Source organism: Capsicum annuum, chromosome 11 (assembly GCF_002878395.1).
Source record: "Capsicum annuum cultivar UCD-10X-F1 chromosome 11, UCD10Xv1.1, whole genome shotgun sequence".
Lineage (NCBI taxonomy): Eukaryota > Viridiplantae > Streptophyta > Magnoliopsida > Solanales > Solanaceae > Capsicum > Capsicum annuum.
Window position 1 is genome coordinate 229266958 of NC_061121.1, and position 22159 is coordinate 229289116.

Sequence of the window (22159 nt, forward strand, 5' to 3'; positions counted from 1 at the left end):
CAAGGGGATTCTTGAAGATATAGGGTGTGTTTGGTAAGGATGAAAATATTTATTTGATTTTTCGATCCTTTCATGTTCGTTTGGTCAAAATGTACTAAAATATCTTTTCTAGAAAAATTAATAAGTTCATTAAAGATAATTAAAAAATGACTTTTCTGTGTGGTGGTGTTGAAAGGAATCCTTGGAGTAACTGATAAAGTTGTTGTCATGTGATCAGGAGGTCACGAGCTTAAGCCTTGAAATCAGCCTCTGGCAGAAATGCAAGGTAAGCCTACGTACAATACACCCTTATGGTGGGGCCCTTCATGAAACTCCGCTATGAGCGGGAGCTTTAGTGCACCGGATTGCCCTTTTACTTCTGTGTGGTGAAAGTAGGAAAAACAAATTGCATACGCAAAACCATAACTCTTTTCCTTGTGGAGAGGTTGTTTTCGATAAACCCTTGGCTCATTTTAACGTGCATTGTCATGCTTTCTTCAATATTATATCTTGACTTCTTCACTTCCGTTATTTCTTTTGTCTAACTACTTCATATTGTTTGATCCACCGGAAACAATCTCTTTACCTTTTGTCTAACTACTTCATATTGTTTAATCCACCGGAAAAAACCCCTTTATCGAGTCAGAATAAAGTCTGCGTACACATTGCATTGGATATATTGTTGATGTTGCTCAATATCATGAAAATGGTAGTTAGGGAGAGTAAAATCAACACATCTCGATGACCCTAAACATCGGTACATGCTTCCTATCAAACACAAATCCTCACTTATTTGATCCCAACGTACCCTCAACTCAGAGCTGAGGTAGAGGGGTTGTTTCCAATAGACCTCGACTCAACAAAATTGAATGCAAATTAGTAAAAAGAACAAGTGAAAGAATTTGAGTCACTTGTGATGGTTGGAAGCACAGAATTAAATGGAACATCAAGGGAAAAAAGGACAGCCCGGTGCACTAAAACTCCTACTATGAGCAGGGTCCGAGGAAGGGTCCACCACAAGAGTGTATAAAACCACCAACATATTCATCAAGGATTTAGGCAAAATATAAAGCCACTAGCATATTCATATATAAGAAAGACTGCATTACATAAGCATTTATGAAACAAAAACATGTTCTTGATTGAACACTTTAGTTCTGATACTAGAAGGAATAAAAAGCAATATCTAGTTCTTTTACTTTAGACCAAGATCAACATCATCAAGCATAACTAGAAATTGAATTTTATCTAGTAAAGATCACCCTCCTTGTGTGTGTGGATCACACAATCAGAGGTTGGGTAAGCAACACAAGTGAGCACATAGCCGTTGTTTATTTGGTTGTCGTCCAGAAAAGATCCATCAGATTGATCGACAGAGCCAGACTCGATCTTCCCAGCACAAGTTGAGCAAGCGCCAGCCCTGCAAGAATAAGGGAGGTCGACTCCAGCGTCCTCAGCTGCATCGAGGATGTAGGTATCGGAAGGTGCTTCAAACTCGTGTTCGGTACCATCCGGACAAAAGAGTTTGACCTTGTAAACGTTCGCTGATACTTTAAACCCAGAGTCGGCTTTCAAACCGAAGGACTTAGAGATGCTCCTTACAGAACCGAGTGAAAATGGCATTCTAACAAATGCAGTCTTTCTTTGGCTCTGAGGTGCCGCGTTGAACATGCAAGTGGCGGGAAGCCTCGCGGTCGACATGTTTTACCTGTGATCAAATTTAAAAGTGATCATGAAATGCACAAGTTATAAATAGGGATATGTTCAAGCAGAACGCCTAGTACACCACACAATTATGGTATATGTACGAAGCTAAGGAGTTCGACATACATACCAAGAGCAAAAGTAAAAAGAATCAAATCAACCTCGAGCGCTCATTTGCTTGTTGACAGAAGTCAACAAGTCCATTTCAAGTGTTATAAATTCTCTCCTTAACATTAATGACAAGCATATAAATATGAGTACCTAGAGCTATGTATGAACCCAATTCTACAACACACTGTTGATGTCAGAGTAGCAGCAATGGAGAAGCTGCTACAAGCTCAATGCGATAGCGAGTAAATTTGACATTTTGACGATATATCCCATGTAGTAGATAAAAAAGAAATGAAAATCTGATTGTCCACTTCTTAAAAGACAAGGCTTTGAATATCTGGAGCATTATGAGAAGAACAAGCGAGTGGCTTCCCGCTCTTCGCTCGAAGCTCCATGTTGTGAAGATAAAATCTAGTAAATCTAGTGGCATAGTAATCTATGATTCTCCAATTAACAGGCTTAAAATTCACATTTCACACAAATGAACCAAATTTAATTTGATGTTTTTGATGATATATGCCGTGTCGTAGATGAAAAAGAAATAGAAATGAAAATCTGATAGTTCATTTCTTACAAAAACAAGGCTTTAAATATCTGGAGCATTATGAGAAGAAGCAAGCGAGTGGCTTCCTGTTCTTCACTCGAAGCTCCATGTTGTGAAAATAAAAATCTAGTGGCATAGTAATCTATGATTCTATAGTAAGGAGTGTTATACCGTGTTGCTTTTACAATGTCAAGACTAATGGGTAATGACATTTTGACGAAATACGCCCTGTGGTAGATGAAAAAGAAATGAAATTCTATTAAGTCCATTTCTAAAACAAAAAGGCTATGAATATCTGGAGCATAATGAGAAGAGGCAAGCGAGTGGCTTTCTGTTCTTCACTCGAAGCTCCATGTTGTGAAACAAGTGTCACACTTGTTCGTTTTACAATGTCAACTAATGGCTATGAATGAAGGGCTAACAATGCACATTACACACAAATGGCAACAACAACACACCCAGTGTATCCCACAAGTGGGTCAAGGGAGGGTAGAGCATATGCAGACCGTTACTCCTACCTTGGGAGGTAGTGAGGCCGTTTGCGATAAACCCTCGGCTCAAGGAATAATTGAAAAAGCATTGCATAGTCACAATATCAATATCCTCTCAGACAAATCGGCATGGTTAATCAGACTAAAGAATGCATTCAACGAAGGATGTTCAATACTTCTACATGTTCCCCAACTTCAGGCTAAAATAATCAACTTTTAGAGAATTGCAACAACATACCCAATGTATTCCCACAAAGTGGGGTCTGGGGAGGGTAAAGTGTACGCAGTCCATACCAATACCTAAGATGAAGTAGAGAGGTTGTCTCCGATTGACCCCCGACTCAGGACAGATAACAGTATAACAAACAAAAAAACATAAAAGCACAAAACAAAATGGAACTGCTAGCTAATGCAGGAAACAAGACAACCATAAGATAATACTATAAACTATCTATTTGAAATTATACAAATCACCGACGCACCACGAACGAAAAACTCTAGGCACAAATACAAACAAAACACACTTCCCTACTGTTAGGGACGAACTCCTACCCACTAACCCTCTACCCTAATCCGCGTCCTCCACACCTTCCTAGCAAGGGTCATGTCCTCCGTAAGTTGTAACTTTTAGAGAATTGCATTTGCTCAAAATTAGACTAGTAGTAAATTCCTATATATCAGGAAAGCTATTCTCTTATCATCCTCTATGAATTATCCCAAAAATTAAAAGATAAGCACTCTCCATCTACATTCACTAAATCAAATCACATTAAGACGGCATATCCAATTTGCAAACATTACTAAGGTCCATTTTTTTTAACAATCCGATTTAAGGACTTCAACAATACAAACAAAAGCCAGAGTATCGGGACATAACGCCTAAGTTTTCACCAAAATGTTTCTGGACTTATACTTAGCCACAGCAGAACAAACAAACTACAACAAATACTACTCGGTCCAAGACAAATTGGAGACGGCTACATGAATCCCCATTCTATATCAAAGGTCATTCCATATCATTATCATACTAAACAATGCATAACAAACCAAAAAAGTGAAAATAGAAAAGAATTAGAGAAAAGACAAAACAAATTTCTTTCATTAATGTATTCATATTACTATGCAAAGCAACAAACATATGACAGAGAGAGGTTCAAAGGTCATTTTCCATCTACATGTCATCCGGCTACAAGTTATGTTTTTTGACTTTGAATTCAATGCTCACAAAAAGATTCAAAATTTCAAAATCCAGCTTTGTCTTAAAGATTCAATCTTTTAACACTGAATTTCACCAAATAAGAGAACCAAACAACTAATAGCCAAAAAAGGAAAAAACCCAATACATAAAACAACATATCATGAACCAAACAAGCAGAATCTCACAACTACTAACAGCACAAACAGGAAAACCCCAAGAATCCATTAAAAGGGCAATGAAAAAACAGTCGGACTCAGAGTTTCAAAATGCAGTTTTTTTCTAAAAAATTCAACCTTTTAACGTGGAATTTCATCGAATAAGAGACCTCAGCAACAAATAGCATAAACAGGAAAAAAACCAATTTCATAAAAGTCAGAAAACAACATGCACATGAACCAAACCACCAGAATCTCACAACTAATAGAAGCAATAAAAGGAAAAAAACAATTCATAAAACTCAAACACGTGGATGAAAACAATATGTACATGAACCAAAAAAAGCAAAATCTCACGTCTAAAACCCAAGAATCTTTCAAAAGGGTAATGGAAAATTACAGCTTTTTCTTAAAGATTCAATCTTTTTAACATAGAATTTCACCAAATGATGGACCCCCCATCCACCCCACCCCACCCCACCCAAAAAGAAAAAGAGATCTTGACAGCTAATAACAAAACAAGAAAAACCCAATTCATCAAACTCAGAAAACAACATGTACATGAACCAAACCAACAGAATCCCATGTAACATAGCTAAAACCCAAGAATTCTTTCAAAAGGGTAATAGAAAATGAGAACTTTTACCAATATAAGTAGTGGAGTTGACTGAACTAATAACAAAAGAAGGAAAAATCCAGCTTTTCTTAAACATTCAATCTTTTGAAACAAAATTTCACCAAATGATTGGAACCCCCATCACCACTCCAAAAAGCCAGAGAGATCTCAACAACTAAAAGCAAAAGCAGAAAAAACTCAATAAAACTAAGAAAACAACATGCACATGAACCAAACAAGCAGAATGTCAAAACAAATAGCAAAAACAGGAAAACACCAATTCATAAAACAACATGTAGATAAACCAAAGCAAAATCTCACAACTAAAACACAATAATCTTTTTTTTTGGATGACCATGGCGTCCGGGTCAGCTTGCGCGCACCACGATTAATTCCACGGATACCTGCCACCTCCCACCAGCATCAATTACCATATAACTCTGTCCACCAAGGCTAGAGCAGAAGGGAAGAAATCACCTAGTGTTTGTCTAGGTTGGGAATTGAATCTGATATCTCATGGTGCTCAATCCAACTTCGCTGAACCACTAGGCCACACCCTTGGGTGCTAAAACACAATAATCTTTCAAAAGGGTAATAGAAAAATGAGAAAATTTTACCAATATAACAAGTGGGGTTGGCTGCTGATAAATCAAGAAAAATGAAACTAACAAAAACAGTAAAACAAAACAACAACTTTTCTTAAAGATTCAATCTTTTAACACAACTGCACCAAATAAGAGATCTCAACAATTACTAGTAGCATAAACAGAAGAAACCCAATTCATAAAACACACAAACCAACATGTACATGAACCAAACAAACAGAATCTCAACAACTAATACCAAAAACAGGAAAAACCTAATTCATAAACACACAGAAAACAACATGCACATGAACCAAACTAGCAGAATCTCACAACTAAAAGATTCAATCTTTTAACACAACTCCACCAAATAAGAGATCTCAACAATTACTAGCAGCATAAACAGGAGAAACCCAATTCATAAAACACAGAAACCAACATGTACATGAACCAAACAAACAGAATCTCAACAACTAATTGCAAAATCAGGAAAACCCCAATTCATAAAACACAGAAAACAATATGCACATGAACCAAACAAGCAGGATCTTAAAACTAATAACTCAAAAATTCAAACAACATGAACCAAATTAGCAGAACCTCAGAAATAAAACCCAAAAATATTTTTCAAAAGGGTGTAAAAAAAATGAGAAATTTTACCAATACATAAGCAGTAGGTTTGGTTGATGATGAATCAAGAAAATGAAACAAAAAAAAAAAACATGAAAAATCCAGCTTTTCTAAAAGATCCAATCTAAACAAAAAAAAAGCAGAAAAAAAAAAAAAAAAAAAAAAAAGGAAAACCCCAATTCATAAAACCAAACACATAAAAAAAATACATGTACATAAACCAAGCAAGCAAAATCTCACAACTAAAATCCAAGAATCTTTCAAAAGGGTAATAGAAAAATGAGAAATTTTACCAATATAACAAGTGATTCTTGATGATGAATCAAGAAAATCAGCGGAGTTGTCAAGGGAGCAGAGATGAAAAAAACTATTTATAGAAAGTGTAAGGCAAAGTTGGCAGCATAATATATATATATATATATTATGCTATAATAGAAGGGCAATGTTGAGCAGCTATAGAGAGAGAGGGGGGCAAATAGTGCAAGTGGAAAATACCCTAAAACCCACTTTAACGCCCATGGGCTTCACTTTTTCACCCACCAAACCAAAAATAGAAATATTAATTTAAAAATATTTGTATTTATAATTTAGATATTTGGAGGTTAGAGGTGTTTTGGCGGCCTACGCTGGGTTGATTAAGGCCTGGAGCGAAGATTCGAAATACTTTTTTGTTTTGATGGAGTTACATCAGAGATCGACTTTTAGTTCATTTTTATTTGTCTAGGTGATAAATGTTTTGATTCGACATGTTTAAAGAGAGGTGTCTTGGTATATGTTATTTGCTGATGATGTAGTTTTGATTGACGAGACTTGATGAGGTGTTAATGATAAATTAGAGGTATGGAGACAAATTCTAGAGTCTAAAGTTTTAGGTTGAGCAGGATCAAGATGGAGTACTTGGAGTGCAAGTTCAGCGAGATGGAGTATGAGGCTGACGTGGTAGTAAAACTGGATTCCTAGACCATTCGGAAGAGAGATAGTTTTAAGTATCTTGGGTCTATGATACAGGAGAATAGGGAGATTGACGAGGAAGTTACATATAGTATTGGTGCAGGATGGATGAAATGGAGGATCGCCTCTCGAGTTTTGTGTGATAAGAAGGTACCTCCGAAAATTAAAGACAAGTTATGTAGAGTGACAACTAAGGTGGTGGTGTGCATCAGTCGGTTCGATTGATTTTATGTTTATTTGTTCGGTTTATCGATCTTTAGTTCTTAACGATTCAATTTTCGATTTCACCAATAAGAGAAATACTCATAAAATAGAAAGAGTAGCAATCAAAATGAAAAGAAACTGAATCTTAGTTGCAACTAAAATACTATTATGATCTATTTTAATTTACGAGAATCTTCAAGTTTGAACTAAATGTTAGTTTAAGAAATTGAAAAGATTTGTTAGTTTGTAGAAATTAAAGACAAATTAAGAGAGAAAGAGGGGGGTTTGGGCCACAGGTGACAAAAGAGTTTTGAAATGAGATGTAGGTGACACAAGTTTTAATTATTAGTTGGAGGTGACAATTACTTTATTATGTATTAAGAAAATTGAGAAAGTTTTAAAATAACCCACAAGTTTTTAAATTTACACTTTGATCCCAATGTATACCTAAAATAACGAAAAACGGAGGGAAAAAACGTATTTCTCTCTCTTCTCATCCATTGTTGTTTTCTCTCTTTTAGCGATTTTTGTTGTTAATTGTTTCTGTTTCTGCTGCTTTACTCATCATCTTCTGCTTCATCTTCTTCTTGTGGACCATTTGTTGTTGTTGTTGTTGTTGTTGGTACAACGCTACTGCTGCGAGCTGACCAATTTCTTAGGTCAGATTTTGTTTACTACATCACTTTCCACTTTGGCATTACTTCATAGGTTACTTTGGTAAATAAAATTATGATTTTTATTCGAATTTGTCATCTGGGTACACTTTTGTTTTTCCAACAATGGATTGAACCTCGACTATTAATCCAGCAAAAGTGTCCACAATTTAAACAGATCAATCATCTGGTGCATCAGATGGGTAATCTGTTGCATCAGACTATTTATCTGTTGCATCATTGTATTATCTGTTGTATCAGGATGTTTATCTGTTGCACCAGACTAATTATCTGTTGCACCAGACTAATTATCTGTTGCAACGAATGATTAATCTGTTTGAAACAACACAAATCAACCCCTGCCACAAACCCAACAGTTAAATCTTGCTATTGCTGCTGGATTCTAAATTATTCCTTTTTACGTCGAATCGTCAAAATGTTTGTTGAGAAGATAATAGACAGAATGAAAATTAAATATGGATTGAAACGTCAAAAATCAAACAAAATTTATTTATTAAACAAATAAAAATACATATAATAAACTAAAAGAAAAATAATAGTCTAATTATTATTATTATTATCAGCATCATCATTGCCAGCCGGCCAATCTTCAACCGAAAGTAGCAACAAGGCCCTCCTCAGCCTGCGTATCTCGCGGAGCATTCTTGATCTAACTCTTCCCAATTCTCATTGTAGATCACGAACTTAAGTCCAAAGTTCATTCACGGCGTCTTGCAGAAAAGCAACGTCCCACACTGGGTCAGCCATAATCTTATCTTCTAGAGTGTAATATGAAAGACGAGATGCAATAAATAAATAGAGTGTGTATTTGAATGAACGATTGAGTAAGGACAAACCTATTTATAGAGGATTGAATTTGAATGAGAGGCAAAAAGGCGCGACTATTCACCACCATACATTAATTAAATTTTTGATTAAATTAAGAAAATAAATATTGTGATATAAATCATGACTTTTCAGATTATTATTATTAAGTAGTCTTTCGAAGAACCATTTTTATTGAGTTGTGGCAACAGATTCTATATCTGTTGCATCAGATAACACATCTGTGACAACAGGTATATTATCTGTTGCAACAAATATAAAATATGTTGCATCAGATAACATATCTGTTGCAACATATAATCTAACTGTTCACCTCCATTTATTAATTACATTTTTTATTAATGTGAAAAGTAATGAATTAATTAAATTAAGAAATATTGTGATAAGTCATGACTTTTCAGATTATTATTATTAATTAGTTCTTTCCAAGAACTACTTTTATTGAGTTGTGACTCGATATAGGTTGCATCACATAAATCATCTGTAACAACAAATATATCATCTGTTGCAACCATAGTGAACCTGTTGCATAAGATAATTTAATTGTTGCAACATATAATCTACCTTTTTTTTTTTAAAAAATAACTATATCATCATATCATTAATCTAAATTTGCTTACTTTTTTATTTTATATAAAAAAAAACACCTTTTCAAATTTCTTAACAAAATAATAATCATTTTATTATATAATAAATAATTTAAAAAATAAAAATGGTGAAAAGTCACGACCAGTTATTAAAATTGTGGTTATAAATTGTGTTTATTATTTATTTTCTTATTATTTATTTATGAAATATTTTTCATATTGAATAATCGAAACTCCGAGTCATGTTTTTCTTTTCACCCTCTCAATAACAACAATAGTCCTTTTTTATTAATAACTGCCAGGTGCAACATATGATTGATCTGTCGTAGCAGATTAACGTCTAACTGTTGACACAAATTGTTGCTCAATCCTTACCACTAACCGTCGACATGTTGAGAACAAGGAATAAACAGAATGATTATTATTAAATACTAAATAAGAATTAAAAATTCAAAGTCGACAACAAAATAAAATGAATGTTCATAGATTTTTGAATCCCTTGGGTAGATTTGATATACAAAAGGAGGAAAATAATCGCTAAAATAAAACACATTACCTAATTATTATTACTACTATTATTATTATTGTCAATCAGACATCTTTCATTCATCCGGCAATCTTGCTCCGAAGTTAGCCAAATATCTCTCTGGAGTTCATCAATCAAACTGCCTTTGAAGTTCACGCAAGGACTCAATATGAATATTCTTGTACGAATCTGGATCATCCATTTTTGTAAGGAGAGACCTATTTATAAATTATTGTATCTCAGAAAGAAAAGAAAATTGCTTTAAAGTAAATCTAACAGATGGGTAATCTGTTACAAAATATATTCTTTCTGTTAGATAACTTACAACATACTGGCAATCTTTTTGCAACAGATGTATATATCTGTTTGATTTCTGCAACAAGTTGATCACTGTCGTAACAGATGTCTCCAATTGATTGACAATATAAATAGATGTGTCGTCTGTTGCAACAAGCTAGTCATCTATTTATTCAATTTAAGCCATAGATGGGCTAGGAAGAATAAGGTGCATGCAGATGAATCCACTATCATATATGTGGGAGTTAAGTATGTATTACTAATAAGGTTACCGGGACAACACACACAAAGTACAATGTTTTTGTGAATGCAGTTTTTAACCGATTAGGCATTGATCATTCAAACAAGATCCTGCATTGTACCGTTAAGTTTGATGGGTTCGAAATTGATAAGGCTGAGGACCTCATGAAGATGGTGCAGATACCCTGTTACGAATTACTAACGATTGGTGCTCGTGTTTATGCGTGTCAAGTTTTGAGAAGGGATCAATATTTGTCGTCACTGCAGAGAACCAATAGCGATTGGACTTAACTTTAAGTGTGCATTGGATCCTTAGAGGGCCCTCGAAGCCTCGCACTGCATCAAATAAGAATGAAAAATCAATATAGTTATTGCGCTGGCCAAAATTTATATAGTTGGGTTGCTCGCTCGGGTTGATGATTATATGCCAGAAGGTGCAGTAGGAGAATGCTTTCGAGGGAAAATGGATTGTTGATGGAAGATTATATCATCTGAGAGCTAATTAAAGAAGAGACACAGGGTAGAAAGTAACTTCTAACAAATCTGGCTGATGGAATTATCTTAACAGATGCGAAATCTGAATCAAGTGCAAATATGAAAGTGTATCCGGTAATGTAATTTCGTCTGTTGTATCTCTGAAAGAAAGACAATGCTGATGGACACTTTTCTAGGGAGCTGCATGGTCGGTGTCGCGCCCTATTTTTACCTGAGGTCAAAACAAGCACGACGTTATGGATTCTAAAAGAATGAAAATTGTACAGAGTCGCCACCTTATTTTAAGGGAAATGAGGAAAACCCTTTTTTATTTATTAAAATGCATGACTTGTGTCTAGTCTATAAAACCAGTTTAGATTCTAGGTAAGGGTTCAAGTTATTCCGAAGGGAAGGGGTTAGGCATCCTTCAGAATCCACAAGTGTGGTACCCGACTAGACTAAATTTATCAAAGAGGGAGGAGGTATAAATATTTAAATGATATAAAGTTGTATGTGTATTAAATATATAAATAAATTTTATTTTATGAAAATATGTAAAAAAGTATGTATAAAAATATAAAGATTTCATGTAAAAGGAATTTTTTTTTGGTAACGTATAAAAAAAGAAAAGTATCTTTTATATACTAAAAAGAAAAAGTATTTTTTAATCAAAAATCACAAAGGAAAATATAAATTCATTTTTATTAAAAGAGAGCTATGTAATATGTGAATGTGAATAAGTTGATTAACTTAATTATTTTATGTAAATATTAACGGTCTAAGTTTTGCCTAAAATTGATGAAATTATATAAATAAAGAATATCCCCGCCCGACACCCAGAAAGTAAAATTTTCACTAATTTTTTTTGTTGTTTGTACAAGTGTGAGAATATAAAATACACCCCTTTGACTGCAACTCCTGACGAATATTTCAAAATAACCTGTATAAACACTTAAAAAAAGAATATTAGTAATAAATAAAAATAATCAAAATAAATTGAACAAGTATGTATGCGTATCAATATTTAAAAATATATTTTTTTGTTAAAAAGTGGGCTCAGATAATGTCATGACTGCGAAATGGTTGCTCAATTAATTGGCCGTCCTCAATCGTCTTGCAACGAAGTGGTTGCTCAATTAATTGGCTGTAACGCCCCGAAAAACGGGTCCCGGAGCGTCACACTGTGCTTGAGGCTACAAGTAGCCCTAAGCTAACCCTTTGAGCCATTTTCATTCAGTTCAACACAAATCAACAGGGTTTCCATAAATAACCCTCAAATATCAACAGAGTAATCATCATCCAAGAATAAAAGAATTTCAGAAAGATAACAAAATACGACTTATTAGTCAACTCCCAACATCTATACTAGTCTGACAAGCCTCTAAGAAAATTAATAAAACCAGCGAGCCATTGAGACATGCCCTAACTGACTTATACTCAATTATCAAATGTAAACAATTACGTGAAACCAACATCAGACATCACGTCCTCGAAACATGAGGACTCACCACAACAGAGGATGTAGAACAGCGTGCCCGAAGAATCACTGTCGAACCTGGAACTGAGCACCTGAACCTACAATCCGAGAAAATACAGCCCATATCCGAAGATGTGGGTCAGTACCATGGAAAGGAACCGAGTATATGGGGGTGTATGCAGTTGTATAAACATCATCATCATAAATATTTATAAGAAATTTGCAGGTTGTATGAAAGACTCACATAGCCAGAAGAAAATCATCGTAATCATGAGAGGATGAAATAAGTACAATAACACATGTGAGTCATCATATAATTTGTCAATCACTTTCAGTTCATCAAGAATATCAATTCTCATAATATAAATATCATTTAAATCTTTCAAAAGAATAACTTTCACAATTCCACTTTCAAATCACTTCACCATTCACCATAGACACAAGGAAACACACACACACTGGGAGATCCTATAACCGACATAAATCATGTGAGCTATATGGAGTCCAACGTACAACCCACGTTGGGGAGAGCCGTCCTATCCTTGCCATCGGAGTAGGACTATCGATATCAAATTCATACAAACTAGTGATCACTATATAAATCAGCCTCAGGCTCACTCCTACGGGGGCACGTAGTTCTAGGGAAGTAAGGTCGCTTTATACCTCCCACTCAGTGCTAAAGATTTCTCCCGAACTTAGCTCAGATCATTTCAAAGACAATCCACAACAAAGCAATTTTAGTAATATATAAATATACATCGGGAGCCATCATGCTTCCCATCTATCAAAATCAACCACGTTGTGGATTTCTTTCACACTCGAGTTCAAAACAACTCCATTAAGACCAAAAGGTCAAATCATTCAAAATATCTCAAATATTCAACATCAACGTGCTTATAACACACACTTTCTAAAAAAAATACAATTTTCAATGGGGATTCACGACCCAAATATCAAAATCATGATAAATATCGTTCAAGATTCATGCTTTATATGTCCACACATGTAAATTCATCTTTCAAAATCATAAACATCAAGATTTCATAATCATCATCATAAGATATGGGTTCATACTTCAAATTCGTAAAAATCAAATAAAACTCATGCCTTTGTAAAGAAAATTACTTTTGGGCACAAGGACGAAAGAGAGTTCTTGTTGAAAAACCCCACATACCTTGAATGATGAACTTTAGATCGATACTCAATTTTGAGATGTTAATCGTGCCTTTGAATGATGATTCTTGGAGTTCTTGAACTAGGAACTTGGAATCTTGAATAAATTTGCAGAATTAATGGTGAACTTTGAAGGTTCTTGAAGTTGGATGTAGGAGCTTAGGGTTTTCTTTTTGAGGGAATTTGATGAAATATAACATATAATGCTTCTAATAGGCTTTAATATAGGGTTTGGACTGATTTTGGGTGAGGGGGGATGACCAAAACGCCCCTAAAAATCAAATAATTCTCGAATCTGTCCTTTGGTGGACTGTTTTGATAGTCTGAAGTAGACAACCATAACGTTTTACTCTGATATTCAAATTGGATAAAACTAATTTCATTAGAAAGAGGACTCTCATATCTTTCCGTTGATATATAGTATCTTGCCCAGATCATTGTGTACGAGGAGTTATGATCTTTTGAAGTTGACCCAAAAATTCCCTTTTGATAGGCTGAAGTAGATCGACCATAACTTTTTGCTCCGATAGTCAAATTAGATGAAACCAATTTCATTGGAAAGACGACTCGCAGAGCTTTCCGTTGATATATAGTAAATCACCCAGATCATTATGTACAAGGAGTTATGATCATTTAAAGATGGAGCAAAAATACGTTAGGCCTTAGTACTTTTTCCTGCACGTTTTACTGTTCACTACTATTCACGGTTCGATCGGAATGTTCATAACTCGTCGCTCGGGTGTCCGTTTTGGATGATCCATACATCGTTGGAAAGATTATTCAATAATCTACACAATGGTGGGTTGTAATCTAAGATATTCTACACGGAAAATTTATAATTCATTCTAGAAGACAGAACCCAACACGTTTACGCACAAAATTTCAATGAAAAATTTCCCGGGATATTACATTATCCCCCCCTTGGAAACATTAATCCTCGAATGACGCTAGACATGCCAAGATTAGGTAGGAAATAGAGCATACAGCTGAAACTATTCGTTAGACTCATCACCACATCGTTTCTCACTCCGAATGCATAACTTCAAGAAACTACAGCTGAACACATAGTAAATGACAGCTGAACTGCTGCAACTTTTATCAAAAGTGCATGATTTAGGAAAGAACGGTACCTTCGGCTTGATCGGAGTTTGCAAAAAATAGGTGCGGGTACTTGGATCGCATATTCGCCTCAGCTTCCCAAGTTGCACCCTCAACATATTAGTTTCGGTACAACACCTTGACCAAGGGAACTTTTTTGTTCCTTAGTATTCGGACACTGAAATCAAGAATCTCAATAGGAATCTCATCAAAAGAAATATTTTCTTGAATGTCCGTACTCACGGAGGAATCCACTACCACAACATCGCTAATATGCTTTCTAAGCATGGAGACATGGAATATTGGATGAACAGAGGACAACTCGGAAGGAAACTCGACCTCCTAAGCTACCTTACCAACACGGCTAAGAATTTTGTAAGGACTAACATAACGGGGACTAAGCTTCCCCTTCTTTCCGAATCTCTTCACCCATGGGGGGGTGAAATTTTCAGATACACTAGGTCACCAACTTCAAACTCAAGGTCTCTCCTTCTAACATCCACATATGACTTCTGACGACTTTGCGCAGTTTTCAACCTTTCCCTAATCAACTTAACTTTTTTCATAGCCTCAAATACCGAATCAGGACCACTCACAGCCGCTTCACCCACCTCGAACCAACCTATGGCTGATTAAACTTCCTCCCATATAAGGCTTCAAACAGAGCCATGCCAATACTAGAGTGGAAACTGTTATTGTAAGCAAACTCTATCAACGGTAAGTGATCATCCCAACTTCCCTTAAAGTCAAGTGCACAAGCTCTTAACATATCCTCTAAGGTCTGGATGGTCCGCTCAGCCTGACCATCGGTCTGCGGATGAAAAACAGAACTCAAAAACACTTGGGTACCAAGACCCTTCTGAAAAGCTTTCCAAAATTGCGAAGTGAACTGAGTACCCCTATCCAAAATGATAGACTAGGGAACTCCATGCAGTCTGACTAGCTCTCGGATATACAATCTAGCGTAATCCTCAGCAGTATATGAAGTATGAACAGGCAAGAAATGAGCAGACTTAGTCAACCTATCAACCACTTCCAGGTGGGAATACTAAACTCTTGCTTCATACCACCAGGTCTTTGGTGTTCAACCTTAATATGTTGGGATGTTGCACACTTATTTATAAACGCTGCTATATCTTTCTTCATGCCACTCCACCAATAGATTTTTTGTAAGTCTCGGTACATCTTGGTGGCACCAGGATGAATAGAATATCGCGCCCCATGTGCTTCAGCCATAATTTTCTGTCTCAGATCATCAACATTCAGGACACACAATATACCCTGCTATCTCAACATACTATTTCCCCTTTAGGAGAAAACCTCTACTTTTTGGTCCTTGACTGACTCCTTCAGTCTGACCAAACTAGCATCTAAGTATTGCTTTTCCTTCACTTTCGAAACCAAGGAGGATTCGAAAATACTCTGAACCCCTATACTACCTTCAGCAGAGTCAAACAACCAACCCCCAATCTCACCAAACGATGTACATCACGAGCCAACTCTTTCTTACCTTCTACCACATGCGAAACACTACCCATGGACACTCTACTTAGGGCATCCACCATAACATTGGCCTTGCCCGGATGGTACAACACACTCATATCATAGTCCTTTAATAATTCTAACCATCTTCTCTGCCTAAGATTTAATTCTCTCTGGATAAACACATACTAAGACTATTATGATCAGTGAAAACATCAACATGGACACCATACAAATAGTGTCTCCATATTTTCAAAGCAAACACAACAACAGCCAACTCAAGGTCATGGGTGGGGTAATTTTTCTCATGGGGTTTCAACTGTCTAGAAGCATAAGCTATCACCTTACCCTTCTGCATCAATACGCAACCCAACCCAACTCTCGAAGCATCACAGTACACCACAAAACCATTAACACCATCAGGCAAAGTCAAAACAGGGGCTGAAGTGAGTCGAGTCTTCAACTCCTGAAAACTCTTCTCACAAGATTCGGACCATAAGAACTTCACTTTCTTTTAGGTCAACCGAGTCATAGGAGATGCTATAGAGGAGAAACCGTCAATAAAACAGCGGTAATAGCCAGCTAAACCTAAGAAACTTCGGATATCAGTTGGAGAAATAGGTCTAGGCTAATTTCTAACAGCTTTGGTCTTTTGGGGATCAACTCTAATATCCTCGAAAGAAATGATATGACCCAGAAAAGCAACTGACCTTAGCCAAAACTCACACTTACTGAACTTGGCAAATAACTTGTGATCTCTAAGGGTTTGCAAGACAGTTCAGAGATGATCAGAATGTTCATCCTCACTACGGGAGTACACTAGTATATCATCGATGAACACTATGACAAACATATCTAGATATGGTCTGAACACTCGATTCAAGAGGTCCATAAAAGCTGCTGGGGAATTATTTAACCCAAAAGACATAACAAGAAACTCAAAATGGCCATAACGAGTTCGAAAAGGGGTTTTCAGGATGTTACACTCCCTAACTTTGAGTTGATGATAGCCGGAAGAAGGTCTATCTTTGAGAAATAACTTGCACCTTGTAATTGGTCAAAAAAATCATCTATTCTTGGAAGGAGGTACTTATTTTGTACGGTGACTTTGTTCAGTTGGCGGTAATCATTGCACATACGCAAAGAGCCATCTTTCTTTCTCACAAACAACACAGGAGCACTCCAAGGAGAACTACTAGGCCTTATGAAACCCTTATCTAGTAGAGCTTTGAGTTGCTTTTTCAACTTTTTAAGTTTTGCAGGGGCCATACGATAAGGAGTAATAGAAACGGGCTGAGTATCGGGAAGAAGATCAATCCCGAACTCTATCTCTCTATCAGGAGGTATCCCTGGGAGATCATCCGGAAAGACATCAGAAAACTCATTAACGACGTTAACAGACTGGAGAGTTGGAGTCTCAGACTTAGTGTCTTTGACTCTAACCAAATGGTAAATACACCCCTTGGAAATAAGCTTTCTAGCTTTGAGGTAAGAGATAAAATGACTCTTGGGTGACACAGAATTTCCAGACCACTCAAACACGGATGCACCCAGAAACTGAAACTTGACCACTCGGGTCTGACAATCAATATAGGTATAAAAAGAATACAGCCAGTCCTTACCCAGAATCACATTAAAATTTACCATGTCTAACTCAATCAGATCATCCAACAAGACTCTATGAAGAACGGTAACAGACACTTCTTATACACTTTCTGGGCAACAATTGAATCACCCACTGGGGTAGAAACTAGGATAGGCTCAGGAATAATCTCAGGAACTATTTCAAAATTCACAGCAATCAAAGGTGTAACATATGAGAAACTGGATCCAGGATCCAACAAAGTATACACATCAAACTGAAATATACGAAGCATACCAGTAACAACACCGGGAGAGTCCTCCTATTCCTGGCAGGATGGTAAAGCATAGAATCTATTCTGGCACTGCCCGCCAGCATTGCTAGATGAGGCGCCCTGAGTTGGGGCTGGGCGAGTCGCTGGAACTGGAGCACTAACAGTCTGAGTCTGGGTCTGAGGGCGATAGTCACGACGCCCTTGTCCATCCTGTGGACAATCTCTAACTCTGTGACCCATGTCACTACACTGGAAACAACCCCTCTTCTCACCCCAATACTCACCCGAATGAGCCCTACCACACTTAGGACATAGGGGACGATTTGGCTTACTGCCAGCACTGTACTGGGACCTGGATACATATGACCTGCTACCTTGCTCCTGCCTACTTCTAGGCACGGGAGCGCTAGCAGATGACAGTGCTGGCATAGACGAACGATCCTGATACTGAGGGCGACTCCATCCCTGCGATCTAGTCTAACCTTGTCTGTGCTGCTCAGACCTAGCTCTCTTATTCCCTCTCATTCTATCTCTCTCCTCAATCTTGTCTGCCTCAATCTGTTGAGCCTGAGTTATCAGCCTAGAAAGATTCATCTCACTATTCAGCATAGAAGACCTACAGTCCTTAACCACATAACTAGATACTCCAGTCACAAACTTACTCATACTAGCCCGATTATCAACCACTAAGTCAGGAGCATAGTTGGCCAACTGATTGAACTTTAGATAGTACTCTTTAACAGTCATAGAGCCCTGTCGCAGGTTTATAAACTCTTCCACCTTCGCCACCCTTATCTCCAAAGGGAAAAACTTATCCAAGAATGTATCCTGGAACTCTTGCCAAGTTGTAGGGACAGTTCCCTCACCTCTACCTTTCCTCTAAGAAACAATCCAGTTATAAGTAAGGTCTTTTAACCTATACGCAACCAACTCCACACTATGTTCCTCAGATACATGCATCACCTGAGTAATATTTTGCACCTCCTCTAAAAACAACCGTGGATCCTCATCAGACTTGGACCTATAGAATTTCGGCGAATTCGTTCACATAAAGTCACAGATCCTGGCAGCAGCTGAATCACCTCCCTGCTGCTGTGGAGCCGGGGCTGGGTTGGCCTGAACATTTGCAGTAATAGCTTGGGCCAGCGCCTGAAAGTCTACCCAAAATTCAGCATGAGACACGTTTTCATTCAATGTGTCAGCGGGTTGAGGTTGCTGACCATCATTATTTCTTCTCGCTCAATGTGGAGGCATATTTTTAAAAGAGGAGAGCATGAATCAATAGTAGAGAGAGACACTTTAAGCACGATAGACTTCTAAAAGAAAGAATCACACTTTTTCCTAAAACATCTTGTAGCCTCTTGCTTATCGATGTGGCGCGCTATACACCGATGATCAAGACTCTACTTAACGTGGCTTGTCAGACTCCCTAGGACACTTTAAAACCTTAGGCTCTGATACCAAGTTTGTAACGCCCCAAAAAATGGGTCTCAGAGCGTCACACGGTGCTTGAGGCTACGAGTAGCCCCAAGCTACATTCAGTTCAACACAAATCAACGGGGTTTCCATAAATAACCCTTAAATATCAACAGAGTAATCATCATCCAAGAATAAAAGAATTTCAGAAAGATAACAAAATACGACTTATTAGTCAACTACCAACATCTATACTAATCTGACAAGCCTCTAAGAAAATCAATAAAACCAGCAAGCCATTGAGACATGCCCCAACTGACTCATACTTAGTTATCAAATGTAAATAATTTTGTGAAACCAGTATCAGACGTCACGTCCTCAGAACATAAGGACTCACCACAATCGAGAATGTAGAACAGCGTGCCCAAAGAGTCACTGTCGAACCTAAAAGTGAGCACCTGATCCTATATTACAAGAAAATACAGTCCATATCCAAAGAAGTGGGTCAGTACCATGGAAAGAAATCGAGTATATGGGGGTGTATGTAGTTGTATAAACATCATCATCATAAATATTTATAAGAAATGTGCAGGATGTATGAAAGACTCACATAGCCCAAAGAAAATCATCATAATCATGAGAGGATGAAATAAATACAATAACACATGTGAGTCATCATATAATTTGTCAATCATTTTCAGTTCATCAAGAATATCAATTCTCATAATGTAAATATCATTTAAATCTTTCGAAAGAATAACTTTCATAATTCCACTTTCAAATCACTTCACCATTCACCATAGACACAAGGAAACACACACATACTGGGAGATCCTATAACTGACATAAACCATGTGAGCTATATGGAGTCCAACGTATAACCCACGTTGGGGAGAGCCGTCCTATCCTTTCCATCGGAGTAGGACTATCGATATCAAATCCACATAAATTAGTGATCACTATATAAATCAGCCTCAGGCTCACTCCTACGGGGGCACGTATTTCTAGGGAAGTAAGGTCGCTTTATACCTCCTACACGATGCTAAAGATTTCTCCTAAACTTAGCTCAGATCATTTCAAAGACAATCCACAACAAAACAATTTTAGTAATATATAAATATACATCGGGAGCCATCATGCTTCCCATCTATCAAAATCAACCACGTTGTGAATTTATTTCACACTCGAGTTCAAAACAACTCCATTAAGACCAAAAGGTCAAATCATTCAAAATATCTCAAATATTCAATATCAACGTGCTTATAACACACACTTTCTCAAAAAAACACAATTTTCAATGGGGATTCACAACTCAAATATCAAAATCATGATAAATATCGTTCAAGATTCATGCTTTATATGTCCACACATGTAAATTCATCTTTCAAAATCATAAATATCAAGATTTCATAATAATCATCATAAGATATTGGTTCATGCTTTAAATTTGTAAAAATCAAATAAAAATTATGCCTTTGTAAAGGAAATTACTTTTGGGCACAAGAACGAAAGAGAGTTCTTGTTGAAAAACCCCACATACCTTGAATGATGAACTTTAGATCGATACTTGTTTTTGAGATGTTAATCGTGCCTTTGAATGATGGTTCTTGGAGTTCTTGAACTAGGAACTTGGAATTTTGAATAAATTTGCTGAATTAATGGTGAACTTTGGAGGTTCTTAAAGTTGGATGTGGGAGCTTAGGGTTTTATTTTTGAGGGAATTTGATGAAATATAACATATAATGCTTCTAATAGGCTTTAATATAGGGTTTGGACAGATTTTGGGTGAGGGGGAATGACCAAAACGCCCCTAAAAATCAAATAATTCTCGAATCTATCTTTGGTGGACTGTTTTGATAGTCTGTAGTAGATCAACCATAACGTTTTACTTTGATATCCAAATTGGATAAAACTAATTTCATTAGAAAGAGGACTCTCATATCTTTTTGTTGATATATAGTATCTCACCCAGATCATTGTGTACGAGGAGTTATGATGTAGATCGACCATAACTTTTTGCTCCGATAGACAAATTAGTTGAAACCAATTTAATTGGAAAGAGGACTCGCAGAGCTTTCCGTTTATATATAGTAGATCAGCCAGATCACTATGTACAAGGATTTATGATCGTTTAAAGTTGGAACAAAAATACGCCAGGCCTCAGTATTTTTTCCTGCACATTTTACTGTTCACTACTATTCACGGTTCGATTGGAATGTTCATAACTCGTTGTTCGGGTGTCCGTTTTTTATGATCCACACATCTTTGGAAAGCTTATTCAATACTCTACGCAATGGTGAGTTATAATCTAAGATATTAAACACGAAAAATTTATAATTCATTCTAGAAGATAGAACCCAACACGTTTACGCACAAAATTTCAATGAAAAATTTCCCGGGGTATTACATTGGCCGTCCTAAATCGTCTTGCCAAGATATGAATTTTAAAATCTTATGTTGTTATAAAGTTTCATCATCACCCAAAAATATTTATTTTTTACGTATGTATTCGTAAAAAGTTCGTCTTTTGTTTACGGAGGCCTCAAAATTAATAATAATTTTTTCATTGGCCAAATGTGTAGTATCCATTCACCATCAGTGTAAGTAAATGAGAAGGACAAAAATTGTCCAAAAATCACTCAAACAACAGCAAACTCAAGGCAAACAAAAATGGTCAATAACAGTGATAATAAAATAGCAAAGCAAACAGAGTCAAACACACTATCTAATTAATTCAAATATCCATCCAAACGGCTTTGACCAGATCTGTGTAGAAATAAAAATATTAGAAAAAAGGGGCGGCTCGTGGCTATTTCTCGGTGTTGGTAGCGGCTGTTGTAATGGTTGACGGTGCAGATCTGGGAAGA

The 22159-nt window shown here is 36.6% G+C and overlaps 1 protein-coding gene across 1 annotated transcript; it reads right to left on the reverse strand.

Annotated features, from left to right (window-relative positions):
* Nucleotides 1-1033: 1033 nt before the first annotated feature.
* On the reverse strand, nt 1034-6655 carry LOC107847776 (ferredoxin, root R-B1). The gene is made up of 2 exons (XM_016692260.2): nt 6306-6655; nt 1034-1687 (listed from the first exon to the last, which is right to left on the reverse strand). Exon 2 carries the CDS (start codon nt 1678-1680, stop codon nt 1228-1230), a length of 453 nt encoding a protein of 150 aa, XP_016547746.1. The 5' UTR covers nt 1681-1687; nt 6306-6655; the 3' UTR covers nt 1034-1227.
* Between the last annotated feature and the right edge of the window lie 15504 nt (nt 6656-22159).